This window comes from Hemicordylus capensis, chromosome 2 (assembly GCF_027244095.1).
Source record: "Hemicordylus capensis ecotype Gifberg chromosome 2, rHemCap1.1.pri, whole genome shotgun sequence".
In the NCBI taxonomy this organism is placed as follows: domain Eukaryota; kingdom Metazoa; phylum Chordata; class Lepidosauria; order Squamata; family Cordylidae; genus Hemicordylus; species Hemicordylus capensis.
Genome location: NC_069658.1, coordinates 165,924,930 through 165,951,893, shown reverse-complemented (window position 1 = coordinate 165,951,893; position 26,964 = coordinate 165,924,930). Strand labels below are relative to the sequence as shown.

The 26,964-nt window shown below is 46.8% G+C and overlaps 1 protein-coding gene across 1 annotated transcript; it reads right to left on the bottom strand.

Moving 5' to 3' along the window:
• Positions 1-1,264: 1,264 nt before the first annotated feature.
• LOC128343706 (rap1 GTPase-activating protein 1-like) lies at positions 1,265-18,512 on the bottom strand. The gene is made up of 7 exons (XM_053293143.1): positions 18,377-18,512; positions 14,441-14,570; positions 14,038-14,193; positions 5,730-5,885; positions 1,570-1,673; positions 1,421-1,428; positions 1,265-1,317 (listed from the first exon to the last, which is right to left on the bottom strand). The coding sequence occupies exons 2-7, from the start codon at positions 14,489-14,491 to the stop codon at positions 1,265-1,267; spliced, it is 528 nt and encodes a 175-aa protein (XP_053149118.1). The 5' UTR covers positions 14,492-14,570; positions 18,377-18,512.
• Between the last annotated feature and the right edge of the window lie 8,452 nt (positions 18,513-26,964).

The following is a 26,964-nucleotide window of genomic DNA, read 5'->3' as shown; positions in this document are numbered from 1 at the left end:
TTTTGGGAAGGGACTGTGAGTAAAATAAGGGTCATTCTGCCCCTGCTTACTATTACTGAGTATACTCTTAAACCCTAATCCATGAGATGACAGACGTATGACAGAGAAAGGCGGCAAGTTTCAGGAGCACAGTGTGGTGTTGAACTGCTGTACAAGTTCTTTCTAAAAACTCCTGAGACCCTTCCAAAGCTGTTTGCAGTGCAGCAAATGGGGCTATTATTAAGTCAGAATATCACTTTTCCCTGGCACACACACAAAAGACTCTTACAATCGCAGCTGCAAACTTTGGAAAAGCCTCTTTACTTAGCATAGCGTGCTTCAATCTCACCAGAAACTTTTGTTATTTTATAATTTGAAAGTAACAATCCCATTCTGGTCAGCTGCAAAAAGGAAAGGTCAAATTTTGCCACAAATTATAATACAGATTATCTATGTCCTTCTTCCCGTCATAAAACTCAAAATCCCTTCACCATTTGAGAAAATTTGATTCTTTGGACTTATCTTCCACTTTTGCATCATTTTCCATCTCCTAGGATGAAAACATGTAATAGGCGGTTGTTTTTCATCCAAAAAGAAGGTGGTACAATCGTTATGATTGCCCATGACATGCACTGTCATTTTGCCACTGTTTGACCAGAGAAGACAGTGGGATAAAAGAGAAGAGCATGGAAGATTATGGGGAATGATCTTCTATTGGTACCACCTTCACCTCTCTTACGAACTATTCAGTGTTCCCTCTAACAGGGATTCCCAGAGGTTGTTGACTACAACTCCCATAATCCCCAAGCAGAAACTGTCACAGCTGGGGATTCTGGGAGTTGTACTCAACAACCGCTGGGAATCCCTGTTAGAAGGAACACTGGAACCATTGCCTTCTCTTCAGCCCCAGCCATTTGTTCCCCTCTCTCTCCCCCAAATCCAGACTCTCAGTTCCACCTGGTGCCATCTTATCCTATTTTATCTAGAACTGGTTTTCTAGGGTGTTGTTTTTTTTCATGTCATCAATTTGGAAACAAGATCACACAATACTAACAACTCTCTCCGGTTATTGCTCTATTCCCCCCCCCATTTTAATATACAGAAAAGCTAGCCAAGTCAGAGAACTCCTAAACATGTAAATAGCAAAAACCTGCACAAAAAGTGCCACATGCAAGTTTCAAATAATTGACTACAGAAATTAAAACTGGACACATCACCTCCCCCAAATGCCCAGTGATTAAGATGCATACAAAGGGGGAGAGACCCGTTTCCCAGGGGTGATGTGTCACCAGCGAGTGGCAATCGGGAGCTGGTGCCTCTTCCGGTTGGCCTGAAGCTCTTGGGGGAAAGAGGGGGCCGACAGAGCCCACAGCTCACAACAGTGAGTGAAGGTTATGACTAAAAAGGATGAAGCCCCTCAGTTTAAAAAATGTCACCTCACTTCGGGCTCTGCAATGGCAAGCGCCGATGACCACTCATTCTAGTAACAGCTCTCACAGAAAGAGGTTCGCACAACCCAGAGAGCTGCCATCATCACCCCCCGCCCAGCAGCCCCCGTTCTAGCCTTCCCTTTCCCTCGCACAGCCATACCTGTTCTCCTCTTGGATGTTCTCAATGCCAATGGCACTACTGTGTCTCCCATTGAAGCGGCTGCCCCGGTTGCGCGACGGGCTTCTCCCAGGCAGGGCAAAGGACTAGAGGGAGGAAAGGAAGGGAAGGAAACAAAGACAAGAGCTGGAAGAGGAAGACTAGGGGGAGGCCTGGAGTCCAGGCCCTGTCCTTGTACTGCTGTTCAGTGCCAACAGATCCAGCCCTGTCCAGTCTCACAAGGTACCAGGTGAGCAGGATGAGGGAGCGGCCAAGGGTTGACAGAACAGGAAAGGAGAAAGGGAAGAATCTCGAGAAAGAGGAGCACACTAATGACAGAAGGGAACAAACTTCAGTAGACAGAACTCCATAAGTATGGGGGTGGGAGAGTGACAGTAGCACAAACAAGGGGAGATATAGATCCAGGGAAGAGAACACACAGAAAGGTAGATGCACAGATCCCCAGAGGGCCAAGTGGGACACTCTGAGAGATGTGTAGTTGTGGCTGAAAATGGCACCCTGGTGTCAAGCTCCACCTTCCTGCCTAAAATTCACGAGAACTTCCTGAGACACGTCTCCTTCTCTGCCATAGCCAGAAGCCAATGAAGTGAAGCAGGGATGCAGAACGTGGGATGTCATGATGTAATGGCAGGAACAGTTCTACTCGGCAAGACTAAGGTGGGGGTGGAACTAGGTGTGTGAGGGCCAGTGTGTGTGGAGTACCTGAACATTTACTATAATCGTCTAGTTTGGTCCAGAGGATAAGAAAAAAGAAAAGGCGCAGCACATCCCATTGCCTTAAATCAATGTTAATCAAGGATGGCTGCAGACTGCTAGATGTTGGTGTAATCTGTATGAGGGTACACTTAAGCGTATGGTTTGGTTCTATCCAGTTATTGTGCCATTTTGGCTTGAAATTAATACGGTAGTTAATATGACATTGCAATTATCATTGCCTTTAAGGATGTTCACATATTGTTGGGGTACATCCCCAGCATATAGAATCTAGAACTATATCAAGAACTGTGGATTCTTTGCACTTGGGGTGTTGCCAAAAGGATTATAATACAACACTGGAAGGACAAATTCACTCCTGAATTGCTACTTTGGATTACTGGTATGTGTTCTCTGTCAGCATTTGAACGGGTCTTTTTTCATCGGCAAGGCAAAGGAGAATTTTCAGCGACCTGGCTGAACTTTAATTAACTGTTTATGCTTTGAAATATAAGATATATATTCTTGAAGAAGGCGATCCCCCCTCCCCCTCCCCCACTTTTCTCCTGCATTGGTTGTATCTTACTATGTTTAAGCTATGTTTATGGGTTTTTTCTCCCCGACCCCTTCCCCCCGCCATTATATTAACATGCATTATTATCATCATCCTTGACCATGTTTATGTACTGTAATCTCATTGCAAGAAAAGAAAGGAAAAGAAAATCAACTTGCCATTTCTCCTTTGGCTACTGCCCTTCTTGCACACGTGATATCGGCAACATAGAGGTCAGATGTGATTGAATGTTCTGGAGCCCTGAGGGCAGTGGTATCATGGCTTAAGACTAACTGTAAGCCACAGCCTCCGACCTAAGGAAAAGGTATTCTACAGCATGCACTCTACTACTAAAGGGAAGGACATGGTTCAGTGACTGAACACCGGTTTTGACTACAGTTCTCGGAGTCTTCAGGGACCATGCCTTGCTCAAATTAAGCCCTGTCTGAGAACAAATCCACACAGACAGGCTTTTCACATTCTGGTTGCTACTAAAGCCTCAAGCTGACTGGACTATCTCCAGAACAGCTTTTTCTTCACATGTAATTCAAGGCCAAAGTTGCAGGAGTAATTCAAGGCCAAAGATGCAGGAGTTCTGCAACTGGAACTCCAGATGACTTTTTCTCTTTCAAAAAGCAACTGCCAAGAGAGTGATTTGGAGCAGAGCTGTGGCAAGGTGGGACAAACTGTTAGGCGACCCCTTGTGCAGTTCTGTTCCAAATCACGCCACCCACCCAATTGTGGCTTTTTGAAAAAGATGTTAGGATTCCTGTCCTTCCAAAGCCTTGCCTGTGCAAGAGAGGAAATGCTCACTTGTCTCATTAGAAACCATCCCAAACAAGCTCAGCCCAAATCTGATCAAGCAACAGTTACATGAATGCCAAGTGAAAGAACAGCTGCCAATGTAGCATCTCCAGCTATTCTAGCTTCTAGACAGACACCACTTAATCACACTTCGCAGTCAGTGAGTCATTGAACAGACTGGCCCTGCTATGCAAACAATACCCATTGCAGATACAATATCCTCAGCAAATTGCCTGCTGTAAGTGGGGAAAACCCTGAGAAATTTTGCTACTCTTATAGAAATGTTTACTTCCCTCAGAACTCCTCAGACAGTTTCTCCCAGAAAATTTCACTTTCAAGAAATACGGTGGCCAAGGTCAACTCCAGGTCTGGGGGTGGCCTCAACACGTGAGCACTGAAGGGAGTGGGGTGGGGGGAGATTGGGGGTGGCAGCAAACATCCCTATTCTTCTCAAGTTTGCTCATTGCATGGGAGACTTCTTTACCAATTCTGGACTCTTAACAGGACAATTTAATGCTGCTGAAAGGCAGCTATACCCACAACCTGATGAAGCACTGACATTACATTTTTAATGCAGGTGTTTCGTCTACCTGGATTCCGGGTGTCATTTCTTACTCAGCAGCACTAAATATTCTGAGCTATATGTTTTATGCAGGGGCCCATGTAAGAACAGATAGACCTAAAATTCTAGAAACATTATCAAAACTCTTACTTCTCTCAAAATTCTTCAGATATTAGGTTTGGTAGGGGGGTTTTGCCCAAGCGCAAGCCTCCAAATGAGTTTCAAAATTTCACTTTACTATGTAAGATATATATGGGGGCTTAATCAATCGTCAATATATATTCAGAACCACCAAGCCTACAGCAAGCATCATTAGTTAGCATGGGTAGCCCTTCATAAGCTTTAAGCATAGGATATCTTGGCTGTAGGAAAAGGGGAATTAAGCAAAGCCATTGATATCGATGTGCTACTAGTAGTTACAGGGCGTAAATGGGAGAAAGAATGACAGACCTATCAGCAAAAACAATTGGTTGTCAGCACAAAAATATAGAGGGTGCTTGATTCATGTTGGGAGAGGATATATTGTAATGTTGAATAAAGGTAAAATGTGCCGTCAAGTCAATTTCGACTCCTGGCGCCCACAGAGCCCTGTGGTTTTCTTTGGTAGAATACAGAAGAGGTTTACCATTGCCACCTCCCACGCAGTATGAGATGATGCCTTTCAGCATTTTTCCTATATCGCTGCTGCCTGATATAGTGGAGATTCGAACCAGCAACCTTCGGCTTGTTAGTCAAGCATTTCCCCACTGCACCACTTAAGGTAGACGAATATCTATTTGTAATAGCCTATCACAGACTAAAATGGATTCTGTTTCCTACAGAAAGGAGGATTTTCTGAAAGTGGGTGGAGTATACAAGTACTGTCCACTGTAACCTACCACAGGCAACGGTCAATTGACTCTGGGTGTACTGTCTGTCTGAATTATGTTTGCGATTTTTATGGTTGTCTAATCTACATTTGCAATTGCTGTTTTGAAGTTGATAAGATAGAAATAAACTTTTAAACTTGATTTCTTGAGTTTGTATTCCATTCCTGAAGCAGTGGACAATTCCAACCCAACAGCCAAGGTCTGGTCAGGCAAGGCTGAGATGGAAAATTAACTTCAATAAATATATTAAACTAAATTCCTACATCTGCATTTAGGGAAAGAATTACTTTGCATAGATTGAATGTGAAGAATCAATGCCCCAAAAGGTCCGCAAGCAGCCGAGAGAGTCCTTGCTCGCCATGCTCAAGGAGGGAGGGGTCTCTAAAGTTTACAATATTCAACCCCATAGAAGTGAAGCATTCCCCATTCCTCAAGTTGTGTGTCAAAGTCAGAATCAGCACATAAATGATTCGGGTCCAGACAGAGGGGAAATAAGATGGGGAAATGAACACAGAGATGAACCCTGCTGCACTTAACGCAAACATGGAGCAACCAAGAGCTGATAATGTCAACAGAGTAGCAGGTCCAGGGGAATGAGGGGAGGGGACACTGAAGACCTGGTACTCTCCACACTGTGACCCCCACCTCCCCAATACCTTACCGCAGCAATGGCCTTGGGGCCCTCGGCGACACTCTGGTTGAGAGCAAGACCAGCAGTAGCCGGGCGGCTGGGCAGAGTGGATGGCGAATGCTGCTGCTGCTTCCTCATGGCTATTCCCATGGTATCCAGGCTCTGGCTACGGCCCCGGATCACCCGCTGGAGAGAGGGCAACAGGGAGACAGACACAGACAGGTTCACAGACACACAGAAGGACATCATGAAGAGCACCACAAGACAGCAGAGGGTAGTGGGGAGGGAGGCCGAGGGAACTAAGGTTACATCGCCAAGACTAAGGTTACATCGCCGAGGGAACTAAGGTTACATCGCCAAGACTCAGGCAGAGAAGGTACTGCTTTCTGAACCTCCTTGGACAGAAGCTACTTGGACTGATCTAATCCAGATCATCCTTAGCAGTGTTGCCAAAGTCTTTGTTCTCAGTCTCCTGCAAATAAGAGATACTCACCAACATAATTCCAATTCTCCAAAAACCCAACATCTTCCACTGCTATCTAGAGCCACCAGCACCAGTTGAGAGAGTAGGCTCTCATTACTGTAATGAAGATATTCCATCAAAAATAGAATCAAGGTTTTCCATCTAGAGTCAAAAAGGTGATGACTTCCCAGGGCATCCTTCACACAGCAAGCTTGACTGCAAACTCCAAGTTGTTCCAAAAAACTGATACAAAAAGTGGATTTTTTAACCTGGGATATAAATTGGGCTACGCTCTAATACACAGTGAAAACCCCGAATTGTGTGTGAAGTGCTCCCTGATAGCTTGTAGGGACTTCGGGATAAATCTGCCCGATATGTGAACGCACACCCTCCATTCCGGAGGAGATGTGCGTTCAGCTACAGGGCTTTAAAAGCCCTGTGTGAAAAATGCCCAGGCCCCTCAGAATCGTTCTACATGACCTGGTCTGCACATAAAGCAGAATGAGGAAGTGGGCTGCAGATGGAGCAATCACATTGTTGAATGCGCAGTGTAGCAGAGAGTGCTTTTTACTTGCAGAAAGTTTGTTTAAGGTGAAGGAGGATTCAAAAATCGCATCTTGCAGCCTCAAGTTATACAGGCCCAAGTCTTTCAGCCTTCTAAGTAGAGAGAACCCCTACCTTCTGAGAAATTTAAGTAGAACCTCAATTTTCCAGTTGATTTTATATTCACAATAACGGGTGCCATATGATGGAAGAAGGGTTGTGTGTATAAGGCTGTGAGAAAGCGAGACTAATTCTAGGCAAAAAACAGCAGCAAAGACTGAGCAGCAAAGGCAACTGGGCCCTCTCCTCTCTACCCTCCTTCTTGAGCTTCTTCCCCGCTCTCCTCGTCCCATACCCCTGCCTGTGTTTTGCGTACCTCCAGGGGTGTTGAGAAACAGGCAACTCTGTCATCTCAGGATTCTATATTCTGCTGGTTGTGGAAACCAGGCCCACACCATGCAAAATAAGGTGACAGAACTGATGTGGCAGAATTATGCCACTTTAAACTGCAGGTGGAGGATTGCATGTCTGAATGCGGCCCACCCCACAGCAAACAAAACAAAACCCGAACCATGCATGCGCACTTATAGGATATAGGGCAGTAAAAGTAAAGTTCAGCACAACCCTTGCCCTGTGACTCTAGTATACTAGATAGAGGGAGGTGGTTCTGTTTTGTTAAGTGAAAAGTCATTCAAATCTTCACCTGCCACAGAAGTCATGCAGTCCAGAATCTTACCAGCTCTAGAGCCCTTTCCTGCTTGTACCCCAGTTCTAAGCACATTTGTTGTTCAGTCTCCTTGCTTTGAATGGAATCTGCTTTCAAGTGAAAATGCCCTTAAGACTGAAACTTTAGCCATGGACTATCATGTACAGCACAAGCAGAAAGCAGAGTCAGTGATTATACATATGGGCCATCAATAAGCACCAGACCTGAGTGAGACAGATCTTCTACAAAGGAGAGAAGAATTCAGGATGTGTCTATATTGCAAAAAGCCCCAAGACGGAGAGCACTAAACAGCGGCAGGTTACAGGATGTGCTGTCGACGGCAGCACCTATATCACAAGAGCAGATGTCACGAAGAGCTTGTGGCCAGCCTCCTTGGTTTTTGTCAGCCCTGAGTTTCGCTAAACAGGGTGGCCAGCTCGGGAACTAATTTGGTGCCATTGGGAAGAGGTGCCTCTTTCCTCATATAGACATTTCACATGTTACAGGATCAATAATCTCATGCACTGGACAGGTTCCATTCTCACTCCGGGGGGAAACAATGACATTTCTAAGGGTTCCCTGGGGAAATGAATATCAAACCCATTTAAGTCAGTGGCGTTGATATGGTCTGCCACTAGATTCAGTGCCCCCGCATTCCCCACACTCTACAGTGGTGCATCCCAACAATTGATACCCTGAATGAGGGTATTGATTATGCTTTTTTTTCTCTCCAGATCAGAGGCAGGGAAAAAGTCCATCATAGAAACAGACCCTTTGCCCTGAGCTGCTTCCCATCCTCATTTTCTTAGTGAAAAGCCAGTAATGCAGATTGCCTCATTGATTCTTGCCTGATCCCTTTCCCTAGCTAGAGCTAAGCGGAAATATCAGCATCTCCTGCAGAAGTACCACAGGGTCTGATGGAGCTTGTTGAGGGGTTTAAAATGTACTCTCTAGATTAGGGCTGCAGCCTTCCAGCTGTTGGAGTACAACTCTCATCATCCCTGACTACTGGCCACTGTGGCTAGGGATGATGGGAATTGTAGTCCAACAGCAGCTGGAGGGCAGGAAGTTGTCTGGCCCTGGTCTAGATATGTGCTATGGACACACCTGCAGTAGGAGGGCCTACTCAGAGCGCCACAATTCTGTGCAAGTACAGACAAGCTGCTAAGATCTGGTACTGGCAGGAATTCAGCATCCTGATCATCTCTGTGAACAGAAAAGCAGGTTTCAGAGCCTTAGAGCTGGCCAGATCAGTCAAGCAGGCAATGCCTACTCATGAGATACCCAAAGCCAGGCTAGGTAGAGGGAACGGGGGCAGAGTTGTCAGTAGAATGCTCGTGGGCTAGGAAAGGGGGCTCCAATGCCTTGCATGGCTCAGTGCTTCTAGCAAAATCAGAACAAAATTGTGCAGAATACGGGAATACATACTTCACCTTTGTAATGTACACATATTGCATAGGATGGGTTTCCTTAGGATAGGACATTTTTTGGCTTTTCTATTGCAAAGTATCTGCATTCCTTCCTACATCACTGTTTTCGGGATGATTATAACATTGTGGGAAACATAGCCATTGGGTGACTGGGCTACAAGTCTTGCTGTAAGTTTGGTCATCTTGATTACTGTGTATGTGTCTATCCAAATAAGAACATAAGAACAGCCCTGCTGGATCAAGCCCAAGGCCCCTATCTAGTCCAGCATCCTGTTTGGCCCACCAAATGCCTCTGAGAGGTCCACAGGCAAGAGATGAAGGCATGCCCTTTCTCCTTCTGTGGCTCCCCTGCAACTGGTATTTAGAGGCATTTCGCCTCTGAGGCTAGAGGTGGCTTATAGCGCTCAGACCAGTAGCCGTCGATAGCCCTCACCTCCCTGGATTTATCTAAGCCCCTTTTAAAGCCATCTAAGCTAGTGGCCATCACCACGTCCCATGGCAGAGGATTCCATAGATTAATTATGTGCTGTGTAAAAAAAGTACCTCCTTTTGTTGGTCCTAAATTTATCAGCATTCAGTTTCATGGGATGACCCCTCATTCTAGTGCAGTGAGAGAGGGATAATTATTATTGTGTCTAACCAAGGAGTCGGGGATCTAAACAGCAGAAGGATGTTTAATGTTCCATCTGTAAGTCTCTCTCCAGTCCATGGAATGCAATAGCCATCAGAATTGGAAAGGCGATACCTTCTAACTGTTGCCAGGGCACAGAGAAAACAATTTGGAACCAGTTTACAGTTTGAATCCCGGGCACTTTCCAGATTAGACCCTGCAACGGGGTCACGGCGTATCTCTGAAGTGTGCTTCCACACTTCCTGCGTTGTGACACGGCAGTCCCTATGCGGACAGGAGGGTGCCTGCCGTTCACATTTCCAGTGACTTGTTTTGAATTTAATCACTGCGATATAGTGCTATGACGTCGCATATCTGGTTCAAGAAAGTTGCTGTTTTTTCAGGTTGTTAATTTCTGCAAGACTGCTCTCCCTGCTGTTTACATTCCAAATACAACTTGCTGAACAGAGGCATTTTGCTGCTGTTGAGCAGCTAGTTTGGAAAGCGCCCAGGAGAAACAGGACGATAAATTGGCTGAAGCATTTTGGGACACACAGGCTCTCTCTAAGGTTCTGGCTGAGGGTTACTGGATCTGCTGTTGCTATAAGAACATTTGTTTGCTTTCATAATACTCTGCTTGCATTTTTGTAAATGAAGCAATTACTACCAAGACAAGAGAAGTCTCCTGTGTTCTTTTTCATCCAAAGGAAATTAAACCCTTTAGTGCTGCCCCTGAAACTCTGCACCTTTTGGGGGAGTGCCAAATGATTGCCAACCATCATGAAAAAGCAGGAGTTGCATGCTTCAGGGCATTACATCATTTCCTGTCCAATATTCTCATTTATTTCAAGCTCCTGCCTTTTACACTCCAGAAATCATCAAGAATAACAGATATGTGATCCCATCCCCGAGGCAAGGCACTCAGACGGTAGTGGCATCTGACCTCATCATGACTAGCAGGTAGGCTGCTTCCTGCCAAAACAATGGAGCCGATTTCTTCTTCCCCCATGCTGCTATTTAGAAGACTTGGCTGCTATCTCCTCTTAAAGTAAAGTTGTGCCATCGAGTCAGTGTCGACTCTTGGCAACCACAGAGCCCTGCGGTTTTCTTTGGTAGAATACAGGAGGGGTTTACCATTGCCTTCTCCCGCGCAGTATGAGATGATCCCTTTCAGCATCTTCCTATATCGCTGCTGCCCAGTATAGGAGTTTCCCATTATCTGGGAAATATACCAGCAGGGATTCAACCCAACAACCTCTTGCTCCCTAGGCAAGTTACTTCCCCACTGGACCATTAGTTTACTCCCTACTTGATTCTTTTCCTGGCTCAATTAGCTCCCTCAGCTCCATCACCCTTGCATTGCAGTCTGGCTCACAGCGCTCTCAAGTCCAGGTGGAGCAGCAGGACTAGCAGGAGAGGTAGCGAGAGAAGGAGGAGCAGACCAGAACACGCTTGTAAGAACAGCATCCCTCCTCCCACTGATGCTCCCCCTCCCTCCCTTTAATCTAGATCCGTGGTTCCCAGCCTGGGTTCTTCCAGATGTTGCTGAACTACAACTCCCATCATTCCCAGCTACGCCCATGCTGGGAGTTTAGTTCAGCAACATCTGGAGGGACCCAGGTTGGGAACCACTGATCTAGTTCCTAATTTTTTGGTGTTGGTCTTGCAAAACCATTGTGTGCCTCCCTGTGCCAAGGGCAGCTGGGGCCTCCAAAATGTGGAGGTGCTACAAGCCACTCCCACACCTCCATCCACTTCTCTCTCCCCACTCAAAGCTCCTCCTGTCTGTTCCACCAACAGTACTGACAGCTAGATCAAGCCTCCATGGGCAGAGGCAGTATGCTGCTGAATACCAAATGCTGGGGACAAACCAGAAGGGAGGGCTGTTTCCCCACCTGCCTGTCTGTGTGCAATTGGTTAATCACTGCCGGTAACAGCCGGAGGCTCAGTCTTTTTTAAAAAACCAAAAAACTTAAGGGCAGAGAGAATGATATTAGGTGTCCCCCCACCCCGCACCCCTTTAAGGTGATAGTTCTGTGGTATTTGGTATTCAGCAGTTGGTCTTCTGAAGAATACTGTCTCTGCCCATGGAGGCTTGATTTAGCTGCCATTGCTTATGGCTGGAACAGGAGCTTTCTGCAGGAGAAGCTGCAACTGCCATGAGGGGCTTGTAAGTATGAAAAAATCATCTCTCTTCTTCAAGGATGCTTTTGACTTCCTCTTACCAGGCTTCTCTTTTCAGATGAAAAAGAAGCTTGGAATATAGAGGAATATCTACAACTACCGGGAGGGACTAGAAACCTCTCTTTCTTGCTGAAGTAAAGATTACTCGCAGAGTCTGCCCAGAAGCATCTGGAGAGAAGGAACTCGGTCCCCACAGACCTTTGTCCTCATATCTTCGGCCAGTGGAAGGAAGCCCCACAAGCATTTCTCCAGTCCTGGGCAGGGGCAGCTCCATCAAAGCCTGGGAAAGCAAGATGGAAACTGCCCAGGGGATGTCAAGGAAAGTCAGGTGGTGCCGTCGAGTCCGTGTCGACTCCAGGAGACCACAGAGCCCTGTGGTTGTCTTGGGGAGAATACAGGAGGGGTTGGCCATTGCCATCTCCCGTGCAGTGTGAGATGATGCCTTTCAGCACCTTCCTATTTCTCTGCTGCCCAATACAGGTGTTTCCCATACTACTCTTGGAAACATGCCAGTGGGGATTCAAAACAGCAACCTCGTGCTCCCTAGACACGTTACTTCCCTGCTGCGCCATTAGGTGGCTGCAAGGTGATGTGACAAGTTACAAACTTGGATGTGCCCAAAGGCTGTGGATGTGCCCAGCTCCAGGACACAACACTTTAGTTGACAACTGCGGCTGCTGCAAAGGTTCTTCTTGTGGACTCCCCCAGCATTGTACAAAACAGGGTATGAAATCCTCCAGCCTTGATCCCATTCACACTTGCAACAAGTTCCATGCAAATCCTCCCGCTCACAATGAGGCACTTTGCCTGAGGCTATCGTGGCATTTCTGTGTCATGACAGGCAAGGGCTGGGGTCCTGCTTCCAGGACCATGCACCCCAAAAACCTGTGCTGCCTGCTCCTGGACTGTAGTGGGAGTCAGCAACCAATGAAACCGGACTAAGTTGCTTACATCATGGCATGTGTGATACTTATATACCACTTTTCAACAAAAGTTTCCAAAGCGGTTTACACAGAGAAATAATAATAATATAAGATGGCTTATTTGTGGTTTACTAGGCAGTGCTCTAAAAATGCCTTGATAACTCTAAAGAGATCAGATCAGCTGCATTTCTCTTCACCAGGGAACTCCTTCAGGTCATTCTCACAACCTGTGAGCAGGGCAGGGAGGGTGCGGTCGGGGGGAGGCAGGATCGATCTGACCTTTTCCCCAGATGATCTTTACTGTTTCCGGGACTGCACGACTCACAGGCCCATAAATGCCATGCTCCTCATGGCAGCACAGCCATCTGGAGGCCTGGGGAACACAGCCTGGCCTCCAGAAACCCCTCAATGCATTGCGCAAGGAGCCAGGCGCATTGGGGGCATTTCCACCCCAGCCAGCCCCAGCAGACACATGACCAGGGTACCAGTCTACCCCGAGAATAGCCCCAGGACAGAAATTCGGCTACCCGGCAGGGCAGCGCCAAGATCGGCTCTGACCGCCGGTGCTCCACACAAGCAGCTCTATCCAGGCTGCTCGTGTGAACAGCCTCCTTAGCTTTTCCGAAGAGATCGCAGACCAGAGTGGCAAAACACCTCGGCAACCTCAGCCTCCCACTCTTGTTCCTTCCAGGATTTGTGCTGGGTGCTTCTGCAGCACTAAGAAACTAACCGGCCTGCCATTATCCAGGTTCTTGTCCCCAAACAAGAATGGGTCACATTATCACCAATCAGAGTCAGCGTTACCAGTGTGATCACAGAAGTCAATTCGGTACTTATTTAAGGATAGCAGAGGACAACAAGCAGCACGCTGTGCATTGGTGGAGAATGGCACACACATGATACACTGGCCATTCTCAACAAAATACACAGAACCAGTGAGCACGAAAGGCTTCACTTCCACATCTTTTAAGCAATGACAAAGCAATCTGATCCCTGCCTCTTGAGGGACAAAGTGCAGCTTAGATTAAGACCCTGTTATACAGGCAGATGACTGCCGCTCCCTGCTGCTAATACAGCAGAAGAGCCCCAACGTGGCCAGTAGGTGCCCTGGTGAGCTGCAGCAATGTCTGGGAAGTGGAATCCTTCCCGCGCTTTCCCATGGACTCCTCACTTTCCAGTGCTCCCTGCGTGCCTTCCCAGATGCCACTGGAGTTTGCCAGAGCATCCAGCGGCATCTTTAAGGGTCTCCACCACTGCGGGGAACAGCACAACATTGTGAGCAGGTGGGCAATGGGGATAGTCACTTCGGAAGGGTTCTTTGACTTTGGCCCGGAGGATTATCTGACTTTGGCTACTTGGAGCCAAATATTTACACAGGCCTAGTGGCCAGGAGCAAGGAGCGAAGGCAACGGAAAAAGTTCAGAGATGCAGCAGGTGCTACTTTTTAAAGTGTTTATGGCTCCCAGGTGTGCCTTTTACCTTGTAGAGAGTCTCCCCAAGGGCATGGTGATGAAGCTGCACTACCACATAGGCATGCAGGAAATTGGAGGCAATCATGTCAGGGACAAAGGGAGTATTTTCATCCTGGAAGACAATGGCCACAATATCGTTCCCAATGTGGCGCTTCCGCTGAAGCTGGAAGGAAGCACACAAGAGAGGGAGTTATTCTTCCAAACAGCAAATAGCCCAACATGGCCTACTTAACCCCACCGGCCTCCCATCTCAGTTGCAAACCAGAATCCATTCTAAAGCCCAATCCCAGCATGCTCCATCAACACTAAAATATTTATATGTCGCTACCAGTCTAGATGCTCATACATCACTCTCTCTTCCACCCCGCCCACAGTTTGCACCTCCCTAAGCACCACGAATCATCAGGTACCTGCTGGGCATCTCCCTCTGTGAAGGGTAGCTTTGTAGAGACATGGAACATGATCTCCTTGCCCCGGAAATTGGTGTAGACAGACTCTGTTCCTGTCTGACCTCTCGTAACATCCAAGCCACCTCGGAATCTGAGCAGATCAGTCCCACATATTTCAGGAAAGGTGGGGGGGGGGCGAGGCAGAGCGGGGGAAGAGGAGAAAAAGAAGGGAAGAGTGAAAAGAAGCACTTTATTCAGAGATGGAAATACAAGTCAAGTGAGGGCACATTTTGTAAAATGCACGTCTACCAATTCTTCATAATGCTTCTGCAAGATTAAAGTTCTTGTTGGAAGTGAAGGACTTTGCGCTGTCTCATGTCTCAATGACATAAGAGGACAGACTAGTGGGTCAGAGGGCTAGAGAGGTCAAGACATTGGTCATCCTTTCTCTACTGCTCTGACATTATCCCTTTGGTATGTAGATTGCTACTCTCAGGGATTGACTTCCTGCCTGCTGCCTGGCCACTTCCTCTTCCTTCTCTTTCCTTTCTTTTTCCTTGCAACATACAATGCAAGCTCCTTTCTCCCTGCATTATGTATGCAGAGATGTAGAATCCATCTGCATCCAGCTATCTAGATAGAGTAGAGATACTATTTCTCCACTTTACTATCTAGAATGGAGTTCACTAATAAATGCTCCATATATTGATCTGAAACGATGAACTGGCTCCAGGTTATTTTACTCTTAGCATACACGCATGCCTGGGCGGACTCCGCTGTGTTGTGCCTCTGTGCACTCTGCTATATTAGAAGAGTATCTCTTACCAGAGAGAATTCCCAACAGTTCTTTCATTCTGAGGTATAACTGGGAATGCATTTGAGCACCCAGGTAAGTTGTGGGAGAGCATAATTCAGAATAACATGCCCTCATAATGGCAAATAAAAGGGATGGCTGTCTAAATCCAGAGTTGGAAAATAAAATGTGATCCAAGTAGCCATTTAAGATATAGATGAAAACTTGATAGTCCACTGTGCTGCAGAGGGCAGTGGACTATGGTTTTCATCTATATGTTAGATTCCAGAGCATTTAGCCAAGAAGGCGATAGCAATACAAAATGGAGCCCCTAAAGAAATATGGTTCTAAACAGCATAAGGAGAAGCAAGGATGGCATATCTTGATTCCCATCCAGACACGTCTTGGGAAGACAGAATTGCACATCCAGTCTGTAGTGCTCTGGCAGGGCAGGGATACTGACCAAAAAAACCCAAAAATGGGTTTTTCTCACAGCAGAGATTTCTCTGCCATTGTCCAGGAGGGGAGGTTCCATTTGGGTCAGCAGCATGTCTACATCTTCTCCCTTTTCATTTGGAAATCAATCTGGCTAAGGCACAAGAGGGCAGGTGTGTGTGCAGCCACCCAGACCTGGTTTGCATAACATAAGGCCCGGGGGCCAGATTCGGCCTGCAGGGAATATTTTACTGGCCCCCAGGTATCCTGCAGCAACATAGGAGCTGAAAACTGCCTTATCGCGCCATCCTATGCATGGTTTCTCAGAAATATGTTCCATGGTGTACCCAGTGAGGCTTACTCCCATGTAAGCATGCCTAGCATTGCAGCCTGAAAGCAACGACAATTTAGGGAGAGGAGAGGACTTGGCATATTTGGGGGGCCGGTTTGCACTCCAGGGGTCCCACTGACTGAGCAGGGACAGGACCTATTTTCTGGCCACTATTTCTTGGTTAAAACTATGGGTCTGTTGACAGGGGGAATAGGTCCACAAGTAACTAACGATATTTTTATTTTAAGGTAATAATGTGCTAAAAATTGACCTCGGCCCTTGCATGCCAAGTTGTGTATGGTTCTGGCCCACTAGGGCATTTGAGTTGTGCAGCCCTGACCTAGACTCTTATGACTTGCAGCATCTTCCAACTTCTTCCTTCCCCCCTAGTTCATCCACATACACGCTCCTGCACGCAGAGTGTTGCATATTTGTTTTTGGAAATATTTACAAGCTAACTACTCAGTACTCTGAGTAGGGCTGGCCCTATCATACACAGCACCTTTGAGGAGAGAGGAGTGCTTTTGGCATGCACACGCACACATACACACACACACACACACACCCCTCAGGTTGGTCTTTCAGTGTTGCCAAGTTGTGCAGCTTGTGCAAACTCAGCTCTTTGCACTTGCTTAAAGTTGACACCCTGGGCAACCAGTTGCCTTGCCCACCCCTAAGGCCGGTCCAGGTTCCAGTTCAGAAAGGTCTGGACCAGGCCATCTAGTGCCTGCCTGGACACACATGGTAGCACTAAGCCCATCACATCTTGCAGCTGCTGAGAGCTGGAGGTTCTCCAAGCTGATGATTAATAAATCAATTGAGAATGAAGGGCCATTTAGGTTTGTGTCACTTGCTACATAGGAACATAGGAAGCTGCTATATACTGAGTCAGACCATTGACCTATCTAGCTTCAGTATTGTCTTCACAGACTGGCAGAGGCTTCTCCAAGGTTGCAGGCAGGAATCTCTCTTTCAGCCCTATCTTGAAGAAGCCAGGGAGGGAACTGGGAAGTTGGAACCTTGTGCTCTTCCCAGAGCACCTCCATCCCCTGAGGGGAATATCTTACAGTGCTCACACTTCTAGTCTGCCATTCATATGCAACCAGGGCAGACCCTGCTTAGCTAACGGGATAAGTCATGCTTGCTACCACAAGACCAGCTCTCCTCTCCTCTCTCCTTGTTCTTTCACACTTCTCTGCTTCACACATTGGTGCTTCACGATTTAAGATTTAAGCAATCTAACTGAAAAAACAAGCAGAGTTCCGAGAATGATGATCTGTCGTAGATCATGGTTTTGTTTGCTCCACTTGTGACTACAAGTAGGCTTGTGACAATAAAAGATCTTCCTGTGCTGCCTTTCTTCTTTTATTTTGCCTGATCAACGGAGATGGATTTTGGGACAAGTTATTTCACTTTAACGAGTATTGTTATAACACTTTGACCGTTTTAAAGAACTTCTCCCAGTGACCCTACAACAACCACCCGCCGTCAGATTCCTGTTATTAAAGCAGAACTTTAAAAGAACCGCTCTTTGTCCGGTTTCTGTGTCAAACTGCAGGTGGCATTTGCAAGCAGAGGAAGCGTGTGATATTCAGCCCTGAGCAGTCTCTGAGATCCAAAGCACAGTTTGGATTATAATCAGCATTATTATTCAATACTCTTGATATTGCAGATGGGGACTGGAAGCTAAATGAATCTAAACTACTATCTTAGGAGGCCAACCAGTAAGTCCATATCTCAACTTAGCTATGACTGAGAATTTCTGAGTTCACAGCCCATGCTTTTAGGGCCATGTTTGTGTGCGTGTCAATGTAATGCGCCGTATGGCCCCGCAATTGTTGTTGTTGTTTTAAAAGTTAAAACAGTATCTGACAGGCTGCCCAGAATCAGGACAGTGACGTCCAGCAAGGGGATACGTAACCATTTCCCTTCACGCTACAGTCCCAGTGAAGATCATCCACCTGAAGCCAATGGGAACTTCTTTCCCAGGGCGAAGAGCAGCCTTAGGGAGGGCCTGATCTGGATGGGAACTGTGGCAGCGGCAAAGAGTTCAGCCCTGTCCCACACACCATGGCCCCAGGCCAGACTGCCCTTCCCTGCTGTACAGCTGGCACACAAGGGCTAATCGCATGCTTGTTCTCACATTCATTTATTTACCATACTTATATACCACCCAAAACTCACGCCGCTACACGTAGTTCGGCCCTTAGTTCACTGCCAGCAATGCCCCCTTCCCTCAGCCTCCTTGCCTGTGGGCTGCCTGTCCTTTAGCTTCCTTATCTCCTCAGACCTGTCCCCTGTTTTTAGCCATCCCCCAGGTGAGGCTTTAATTTTTCTGGGCTGGGCTGAAAATTGCTCAGACAGACAGTGCTGGAGGCATCAATGCAAAAGTAGTGACCCGCGGAAGTCCTGCAGCTGGATTCTGTCCCCAAGGAGATCTAAGAACTCTAAGATGCCTAGAGACCAACAGATTGGAAGAGGTCAGTCTACATACCCCTACTAAAGAAAAGAGACTTAACAGATTGCGAAGACCATCGCGCAATATCCTTAATAGCACATGCTAACAAAATAATGCTCAGGATCATCCAATGCAGAATAGAGCCCTACGTAGAAAGGGAAATGCTGGATGTTCAAGCTGGTTTCAGAAAAGGCTGAGGAACAAGAGACATCATTGCTGAAGCACCCTGGATAACTGAGAAAGCCAAAGAATACCAGAAAGAACTCAATATGTGCTTTATTGACTACAGAAAAGCCTTTGATTGCATCGACTGAGAGAAGCTGGATTGGAAGAAGATGAGTGTGGTTGTTTGTTTGTTTGTTTGATTGATTTATATACCGCCCTTCCAAAATGGCTCAGGGCAGTTCACAACATGATAAAAACAATTAAAACAAATTAACAATTAAAATCAAACTATTAAAACACAATAAAACCAATAAAACAGCTAAAAGCCCTGAAAATCAGGGCAACAGTTTAAAACAGTTTAAAACAGTTAATCATTTCAAACTCTGGAAGGCCAAGCCAAACAGGTAGGTTTTAAGGGCTCTCTTGAAGGACAGCAAAGATCTCAAATTACAAATTTCTGCTGGGAGTGCATTCCATAGCCCAGGAGCGGCTACAGAGAAGGCCCGCCTCTGCGTCGCCACCAGACAACTGGAGACGGCAACTGGAGACGGACCTCCTCAGATGACCTTAATGTGCGGTGGGGATCATGTAGAAGAAGGCGCTCTCTTAGATAACTCGGACCTAAGCCATTCAGGGCTTTAAAGGTAATAACCAGCACTTTGTATTTTGCCCGGAAACATATCGGCAGCCAGTGTAGCTGTTTCAAAACAGGCGTCATATGGTCTCTCCGGGTTGCCCCAGAGACCAATCTGTTTTAAAGTTGGAGGAAGAAACATCAATAACCTGCACTACGCTGATGACACCACCCTGATAGCTGAGAATGATCTGCAAGCTCTAGTAATGGAAGTCAAGGAGCACAGTGAAAAAAATGGGACTGCAACTAAATGTAAAGAAGACTAAACTAATGACAACAGGTACAGCAACCAACCTCAGAATTGACAATGAAGACATTGAAGTGGTAGATAGCTTCTGCCTTTTAGGATCGACCGTCAACAGTAAAGGATCCAGCAGTCAAGAAATATGCCGCAGACTAGCACTTGGTAGGGTTGCAATGAAGCCCTTGGAAAGGATATTTAGATGCCATGACGTGTCTACACCTACAAAGATTAGAATTGTTCGGACCGTGGTTTTTCCCGTGACACTCTATGGATGTGAAAGCTGGACTTTGAAGAAGCAAGACAGAAAAAGCATTGACGCTTTTGAACTTTGGTGCTGGAGAAGACTTTTGAGGATACCATGGACAGCCAGGAAAACAAACACATGGATCATAGAATCAATCAATCCAGAATTTCCACTCGAGGCACAAATGACCAGGCTCAAACTATCATACTTTGGACACATTGTGCAAAGACCCAGCTCCCTGGAGAAGTACATAATGCTGGGGAAAGTTGAAGGAAAGAGAAGAGGACGACTAGCAGCAAGGCGGATGGACTCGATGACAACAGCAATGAATGTGTTGGAAATTCTCTGTGGTGAGAGAATCCCTTTCTCATTATAGCAGAGTGCACAGAGGCACAGCACAGCGGAATTTAGTTAGGCATGCGTGTATGCTGAGAGTAAAGTAACTTGGAGCCAATTCATAGTTTCAAATCAATATATAAGGCATTTATTAAGGAACTCTATTCTAGATAGGAAAGTGAGGAGTTAGGATCTCTAATCTATCTATCTATCTGGATGCAGATGGATTCTGCATCTTCTCTGCACACATGGTGCAGGGAGAGAGGCTTGCCATGTTGCAAGGTAGAAGGGCTGTTAGGGGAGAGAGAGAGAGAGAGAGAGAGAGAGAGAGAGAGGAAGCTAGTCCCTGAGATTAGCAATCTACATATCCAAAGGAATAGTGTCAGAGCAGTAGAGAAGGGATGACCAATGTCTTGACCCTCTAGTCCTCTGACTCACTAGTCTATCCTCCACTGTCTGAGACAAGAGACAGTGCAAAGTCCTTAACTTCCAACAGAATGCACCACTGAGAGACCTTAAAGGCCAAGTTGAAGACAGATCATCCTGGAGAGAACTATCTATGTCATCACTAAGAGTCGACACTGACTTGATGGCACTTAATCAATCAATCACCATATATTAATCAGAGGAATCGAAGCTAAGTTTCCAAAACTTACAGATGCAATAAGGAGAAGTGAAATTGCAAAACTTGCTGTGTTCCCTACAATCTTTGCACCCAGGGCTTCAATCTTAGCAATGCAGCATCTCCATCTCTATATAAACATATCAGCTGAAAAGAAGCAATGAATGTTAGCCACTGGCTAACATCAGGGGCTCAAGGAACACTTGGGCGGCCAGAGGATGTAGTCCTGCCAGTGGCTCCTCAGCCCCTGTGAGGCAGGGAAAGGAGCTCATTGTCAGGAAATCAAGGAAACTAGCCAACCCGCACAGAGCATCTGTGTGCTCTTTGGGGCTGGCTGTTCCTCCCTCCCTCCTGCCCCACTCTCCCTCTCCCTCCCCCCTATGTCCCACACTCTTGCCTTCTCCCCTCCCTCCTACCCCTCCCCTCCCTCCTGCCCCACTCTCTTGCCCCTCCCTCTCACACCACTCTCTTGCCCCCTGCCTCCCCCTCCCACCCCTCTCACTCACCCTCCTGCCCTCCCTCCCTCCCTCCCACTCTCTCTTGTCCTCCGTCCCCCTCCCACCCATCTCCCCTGCCCTCCCACCCCTCTCTCCTCCTCCTGGCCCAGTCTCTCCTGCCCTCCCTCCCCTCCCACCCCCTCTCCCCCTCCTGCCCCAGTCTCTCCTGCCAAAGTCTCTCCTGCCCTCCCTCCCCTCCCCCTGCTCTTCTCTCCTGCCCCACTCTCCTCCCTGCTCCAACCTCTCCTGCCCTCCCTTCTGCCCTCCTCCCTCCTCATCCTACCCTCCCTCCTGCCCTTCCCCTCTCCCCCCTGCCCCACCCTCTCCTGCCCTCCATCCCTCTCCCCCCTGCTCCCCTCTCCTGCCCTCCCCCTCTCCCCCTGCCCCTCTCCCCCTGCCCCACCCTCTCCTGCCCTCCCCCTTCTTTCTGGATTGCCTGTAGGAGTTGGCGATAGAGGGCACTGCTTTGCAGTGGTTTTGCTCCTGCCATTCCAGATGGTGGAGCTTGGTGGTGGTTGCTCTTTGAAATGGGAAGTATTGTATGGAGCCCCTCAGGGCTTCATTCTGTCACCTATGCTTTCTAACATCTACATGAAACTGCTGGGTGAGGTCTTCAGGAGATTTGGTGCAGGGTGTTATCAGTATGCTGATGACACCCAAATCTATTTCTCCTTATCAGTCGTCGTCATCGTCATCATCATCAGGAAATGGCATTAACTCCCTAAATGGCTGCCTATGGGCAGTAATGGGGTGGGTGAGAGATAACAAATTGAAGCTGAATCCAAGCAAGATGGAGGTGCTCATTGTGGGGGATTGGAATCTGAGAGATGAGTTAGATCTTCCTGTGCTGGATGGGGTTACCCTCCCCTAGAAAGGACAGGTATGCAGCTTGGGAGTGCTCTTGGATCCAGGCCTCATCCTGGTATCTCAGGCGGAGGCTATGGCCAGGAGTGCTGTCCATCAACTTGGGCTGATTCGACAGCTGCGTCCATTCCTTGAAGAGAATGATCTCAAAACAGTGATGTACCTAGTGTAAGGCCCAATCCGGTCAATTTTATATTGAATTAGCGCATAGATAGGTTAGCCATATTGTATTAGATAGATGCTTAACTTGAGTCTGTTTGCTCGACACAGTTTAGGCCTTGATCTTGGCATGAACCCGTGAGTGAACGCCAAGTTCCCCTGTTCCAGCAAATTTTCCATGCTGTCAAGAGCAGCCCCCATCTAGAGCTTCTGTCTAAAACTGGAGAAAATCGGCCTGTCGGCTCGGGCACACTTCCTCATTTTTCAGTACCTCAGATCGAAAGTACGCCAAGGCTCGGTGTTCCATTTGAAGGGGGGGTCACTTGGCCCACGCCTTGTTCCTTTTCCACATCTCCCCTAGACAATGATATTAAATGTCAAATGGAACAGGTTAGCCGAGGGTCATGAATGGTCAAGACCCCTTCTTCATCCAATCACTATTAGATGCGTAGGTGGGAAAGGAGAGGATACTTAAAACCCTAATTTGAGGATAGAAAAAAGGGTCTCTCTCCCTCAGGGAGGGTGGCTCAGGCACGGCACACAGGAGGAGGAAAGCAGGAAGTTGATCCGATCAATCAATTTGACGGCACCAAGCATCTAGCAAAAAGAGGAACAAGTCGAGGTTCCCTTGGGGTATAGTATATTGTGACCGCAAGGGTCTGGCGGATCTGTCAGTGTCTCTAGGCTGTTAGTTTTGTGACTGCTTTGTGTGAGAGAAATAATTTTACTGCATGCTGTATGCTGTGATTCATCTAAATATTGGTAAGAAAATAAATCTGTTTTGATTAAATATAATCTCTTCACTTCTCCTCGTGTCTTCTTGGGTCTTGGGATTCTTGGCAGCCAGTACCATCAGAAAGGACCCACGTCTATGAATGTGGGGATTTTTGGAGCCCTCATTTATTCCTGGTTGCAGGAGTTTTGGGGGAGTCAAAAATCTCTTACACTCGTACGAAAAATTCAGTTAGTTCAAAATGCGGCAGCCAGACTGGTCTCTGGGGTAACCTGGAGAGACCAGATTATGCCTGTTTTTAAAGAGTTGCACTGGTTGCTGATATGTTTCCGGGCAAAATACAAAGTGCCAGTTATTACCTTTAAAGCCCTGAAGGGCTTGGGTCTGGGTTACATTAGAGAGTGCTTTCTTCTGTATGATCCCTATCTCACGATGAGGTCATCTGGAAAGTTCCATCTCCTGTTGCCACCGGTACGTCTGGTGGCGACTCAGAACCGGGCCTTCTCTGCAGCTGCTCCTGGCCTATGGAATGCACTCCCAGCAGATAGCCACAATTTAGGCTCGCTGTTGGCCTTTAAGAGGGCCCTGAAAACTTGTTTGGCCTGGTCTTCCAAGGTTTTTAAATTGTTTGGGCGTGTTTTAATTGATTTTAAATGCTTTTGAATTGTTTTTATATTGTTTTAAGTACTGTGTTTTAGATGGTGTTTTATGTCTTTTTAAATTTGTTGTGCACCACCCAGAGCCTTTGGATGGGGTGGTCTATAAATGTAGTGTATAATACAAAATTAAAAAAGCATTGATCCAGTTTTCTCCATGTGCAGATTCTTTGCTGTTTAAGAAGATATGATTGATCAGAAAAGCTCTTTCCACATTCCAGACATTTATATGGCTTTTCTGTGTGTACACATTGATTGATAATTAAAATAATTAAAATGTTCACATTCCATGCATTTATACTGCCTCTTGTGTGCATTCTCCAATGGGCATTAAAGTCTGGTGTGCGATTCAAGCTTTTCTCACACACTGGGTAGACACTCCTTTTCATTCCTATTTGTTTTGCTTGCTGAACTGGAATTTCATGAAAGTTGTCCCCCTGGCAAGCCATGGATTTCCCCCTTCACATCTCTGGTTTCCTTCTGGCTTTTGGAGTTTCTCTTGATTGCTGAATTGCCTTCCACCTTTTGAAGCTGGTTTCTGTCTGACGATATTGCGTGCAATCTGTTATCATTCTTGCTGTCCCACCCACTGGTTGCCAGAGAAGCTACATTCCCCCAATTCTCCTCTCTGTGCAGGACTTCTTGGCCTGCTTTTAGCAAAGCTGGGTCCTCCTCAGTGAAATGCAAAACCATCTACTTCAAGGGTATTGGATCCTGAGCTGGCTGCACAGCAGCTGTTTTTGTGCACCTCCAAAGAAGAGATGTCATTCCATTACCCAGTGAGGTCTGGTCTGCTGAGAATGAAGAGACCCCAGATTTTGATTCCAATTTTAAAAGGCCTGCTGCACAGGAGCAATGGTATCCTTTTAAACATTATTCTAATGACTTCCATCTGCTGGACTTTGAAAAAATGGAACAGGAGTCATTCCATGAAACTGATTGGCATACGATTTAGGACAGACAAAAGGACTTACAGGTGAACCCCATTATCCACAGATAGCGGCATATTGCGGCAATGGGAATCCGGGGCTTAGGTTCCTGGAGGCTGGGGAAAGGGCAAAAATGGCAGGAAATGAGGGGAAATAGCAAAAGCAAGTGCCCTATCAAAGTCTCCAGCCTTCCAGGAAAACCGCCACCCCCACCCTCCGCTAGTCCCAAATTGGCCATTTGTCTTCTTTTTTAAAAAGAGCCACAAAATGGCTCCTACTCCCAAAATGGCAGCCGGAAATGACTTTGGGGATCATTTCCAGCCACCCTGGACATGCAAAATAAACCCGTTCTTCACCTTTTTTCCCTGCGTAAGCCGAGGTCGGCTGTCAATGACTTGACAGCAGAGACACGAAAGCATGGGTGTTGGATCTGCAGATAGCGAGGTTTCCCTGTATTCATGCACACAGCAGCACTTAATCAGTCTTTGGAATTTGCTGCCACAAGGTGTATTGATGGTCTCTAGTTTAGATGGCTTTAAAACAGGATTAGACAAATTCATGGAGGACACATCTATCAGTGGATATTGGTCTTGAAGGCATACCTCCCTTCTTCCACTGTTTCTCCCCACAACTGCCATTCAGCACCCTACTGAGCCTAGAGATAGCATATAGCCTCTCCCTCCTGCTTGTAGACTTCTAGTTGGTCATGGTGGGCAACGGGATGCTGGGCTAGATAGCAGGGCCAAATAAATCAGCACTGATTTGATTTGGGGATCACCTTGGTGCTTCAGATGTGTTCTCAATTCAGTTTGATGCTTCAGGGGAGCAATCCAATTTACTTTGGCCCTGTTTGATGGAATCACTTCAACTCGAGCCTAAGCTTTGGCCTGCCTCCCTTCACCCTCACTACTCCCCAAAGCCCTGCACATTCCACAGGACTTCTTTCATCCTATGCTTGCTACGTGGCGTCTTCTTTCAGTCTTGAATGAATACCAAAACAGACCACCTCTTCAGAGCTTGGAGCAACATGCATGGGCTTCTCAGATGATCCAGGTACTAATCAGGACCCAAGCAGAAGAATTGGTGCAGCGTCGTGGTTCCAACCACAAGCTAAAAACCCTTGGCTGCAGTGTTCCCTCTAAGAGAGATTTCCAGATGTTGACAACTCCCAGAATCCCCAGCTGCAATGGCTTTTGCTTGGGGATTCTGGGAGTTGTAGTCAACAACATCTGGGAATCCCTCTTCTAGGGAACACTGCTTGGTTCCAATCTCCACTCAGTCATGAAGCAGACCTTTGGCAGCCCATTGTCCACTAGCCATGGCTCCCCCAACTGGCAATATACTAAACTATCTTACAGGGCTGTTGTAGGTATACAACATTAGATGGATAAGATGGGCAAATGTTTTTACTTTTATTCCCCCACCCCCACCTCCGGCTTTCCTCCAAGGATCCCAGAGCAGAGTACATGTTATGTCTGTCCCCACAACAAGCCTGGAAGGTACACCCACTGAATTTCACAGCTGCACAGGAATTTAAACTTTGTCTCCCTATTCCTAGTCCAAAACCCTAAGACCTACACCACACTGGCTCTCAACACTGAAAAATATGCACAATATCACATCTGAAGGTGCCTCCGTACTTTTATGGGCCTGGAGAGAGTGCAGAATTGGAGACACTGAAGTCTGAAGCTACCTCGCACATGAAGATGTGTGCTCTACCACCCAACTAACTTTCAAGAGCTTCTTCACTAATTGTGGTATTAAATTTAGGCTTACAGGTACGAATGTCATTATGTGCACTTGCTCTGGAGTAAGTTATTAGTCAGTAGTAATTGCCATAGAGACAAAATCATCTCCACTAATGGTGGAATGAAATGAGTGAGTGGATGTGTTTTTCCTTTCCACCTATTGAAGGCACTCTCCAGACTAGAGCCATAAATGCTCCCTGATGGCAGACACACACCATCTATGGAAACCATGTGCTATTTTATACCAATAGACCTCGCCCATTCTGGTCTTCCGTTTTTGAAAGAGAGAATTGTTACAGAAAGCGGCAAGTAATTCTCAGGGAAGCTTTAGAGGGGATTTTGCTGCACTCTGATTTATCCAGAGAATCCAGTATAATTGTAGAAGCAGCAGCAGGCAAAGGCTAGTTAGGTTAAATAGATCAGATTATGAGAGAGATTGTCACGGTCTGGTCTCAACCAGCCCCATGATTTGACCAGCTTTACTGCTCCTGACCCCAAGTGGAATTCCTTATGTTTCCTGGCTGTCTCCACTTGGCAGCCCATCAGCCTTCCGTCTCTCACTCAATCTAGGCAGGGTGGTGTGGCATTTAAGCCTGGGGTGGAGAACACAGACAGAGACGACACCAGAATTTAATCAAGAGGTGAAATCTTTACTTGAGAGGGAAAAATACCAATTTGAACGTAGCTTTTGCAATGT

What these genes read in the sequence shown, in the direction of transcription:
- LOC128343706 (XM_053293143.1), bottom strand. Translation starts at nt 14,491, where the DNA reads ATGTTCCATGTCTCTACAAAGCTACCCTTCACAGAGGGAGATGCCCAG. An exon ending in CAGAGGGAGATGCCCAGCAG is followed by an intron (nt 14,194 to 14,440) that starts GTACCTGATGAT and finishes GCTTCCTTCCAG; the next exon opens with CTTCAGCGGAAGCGCCACAT. An exon ending in TTGGGGAGACTCTCTACAAG is followed by an intron (nt 5,886 to 14,037) that starts GTAAAAGGCACA and finishes CCCTCTCTCCAG; the next exon opens with CGGGTGATCCGGGGCCGTAG.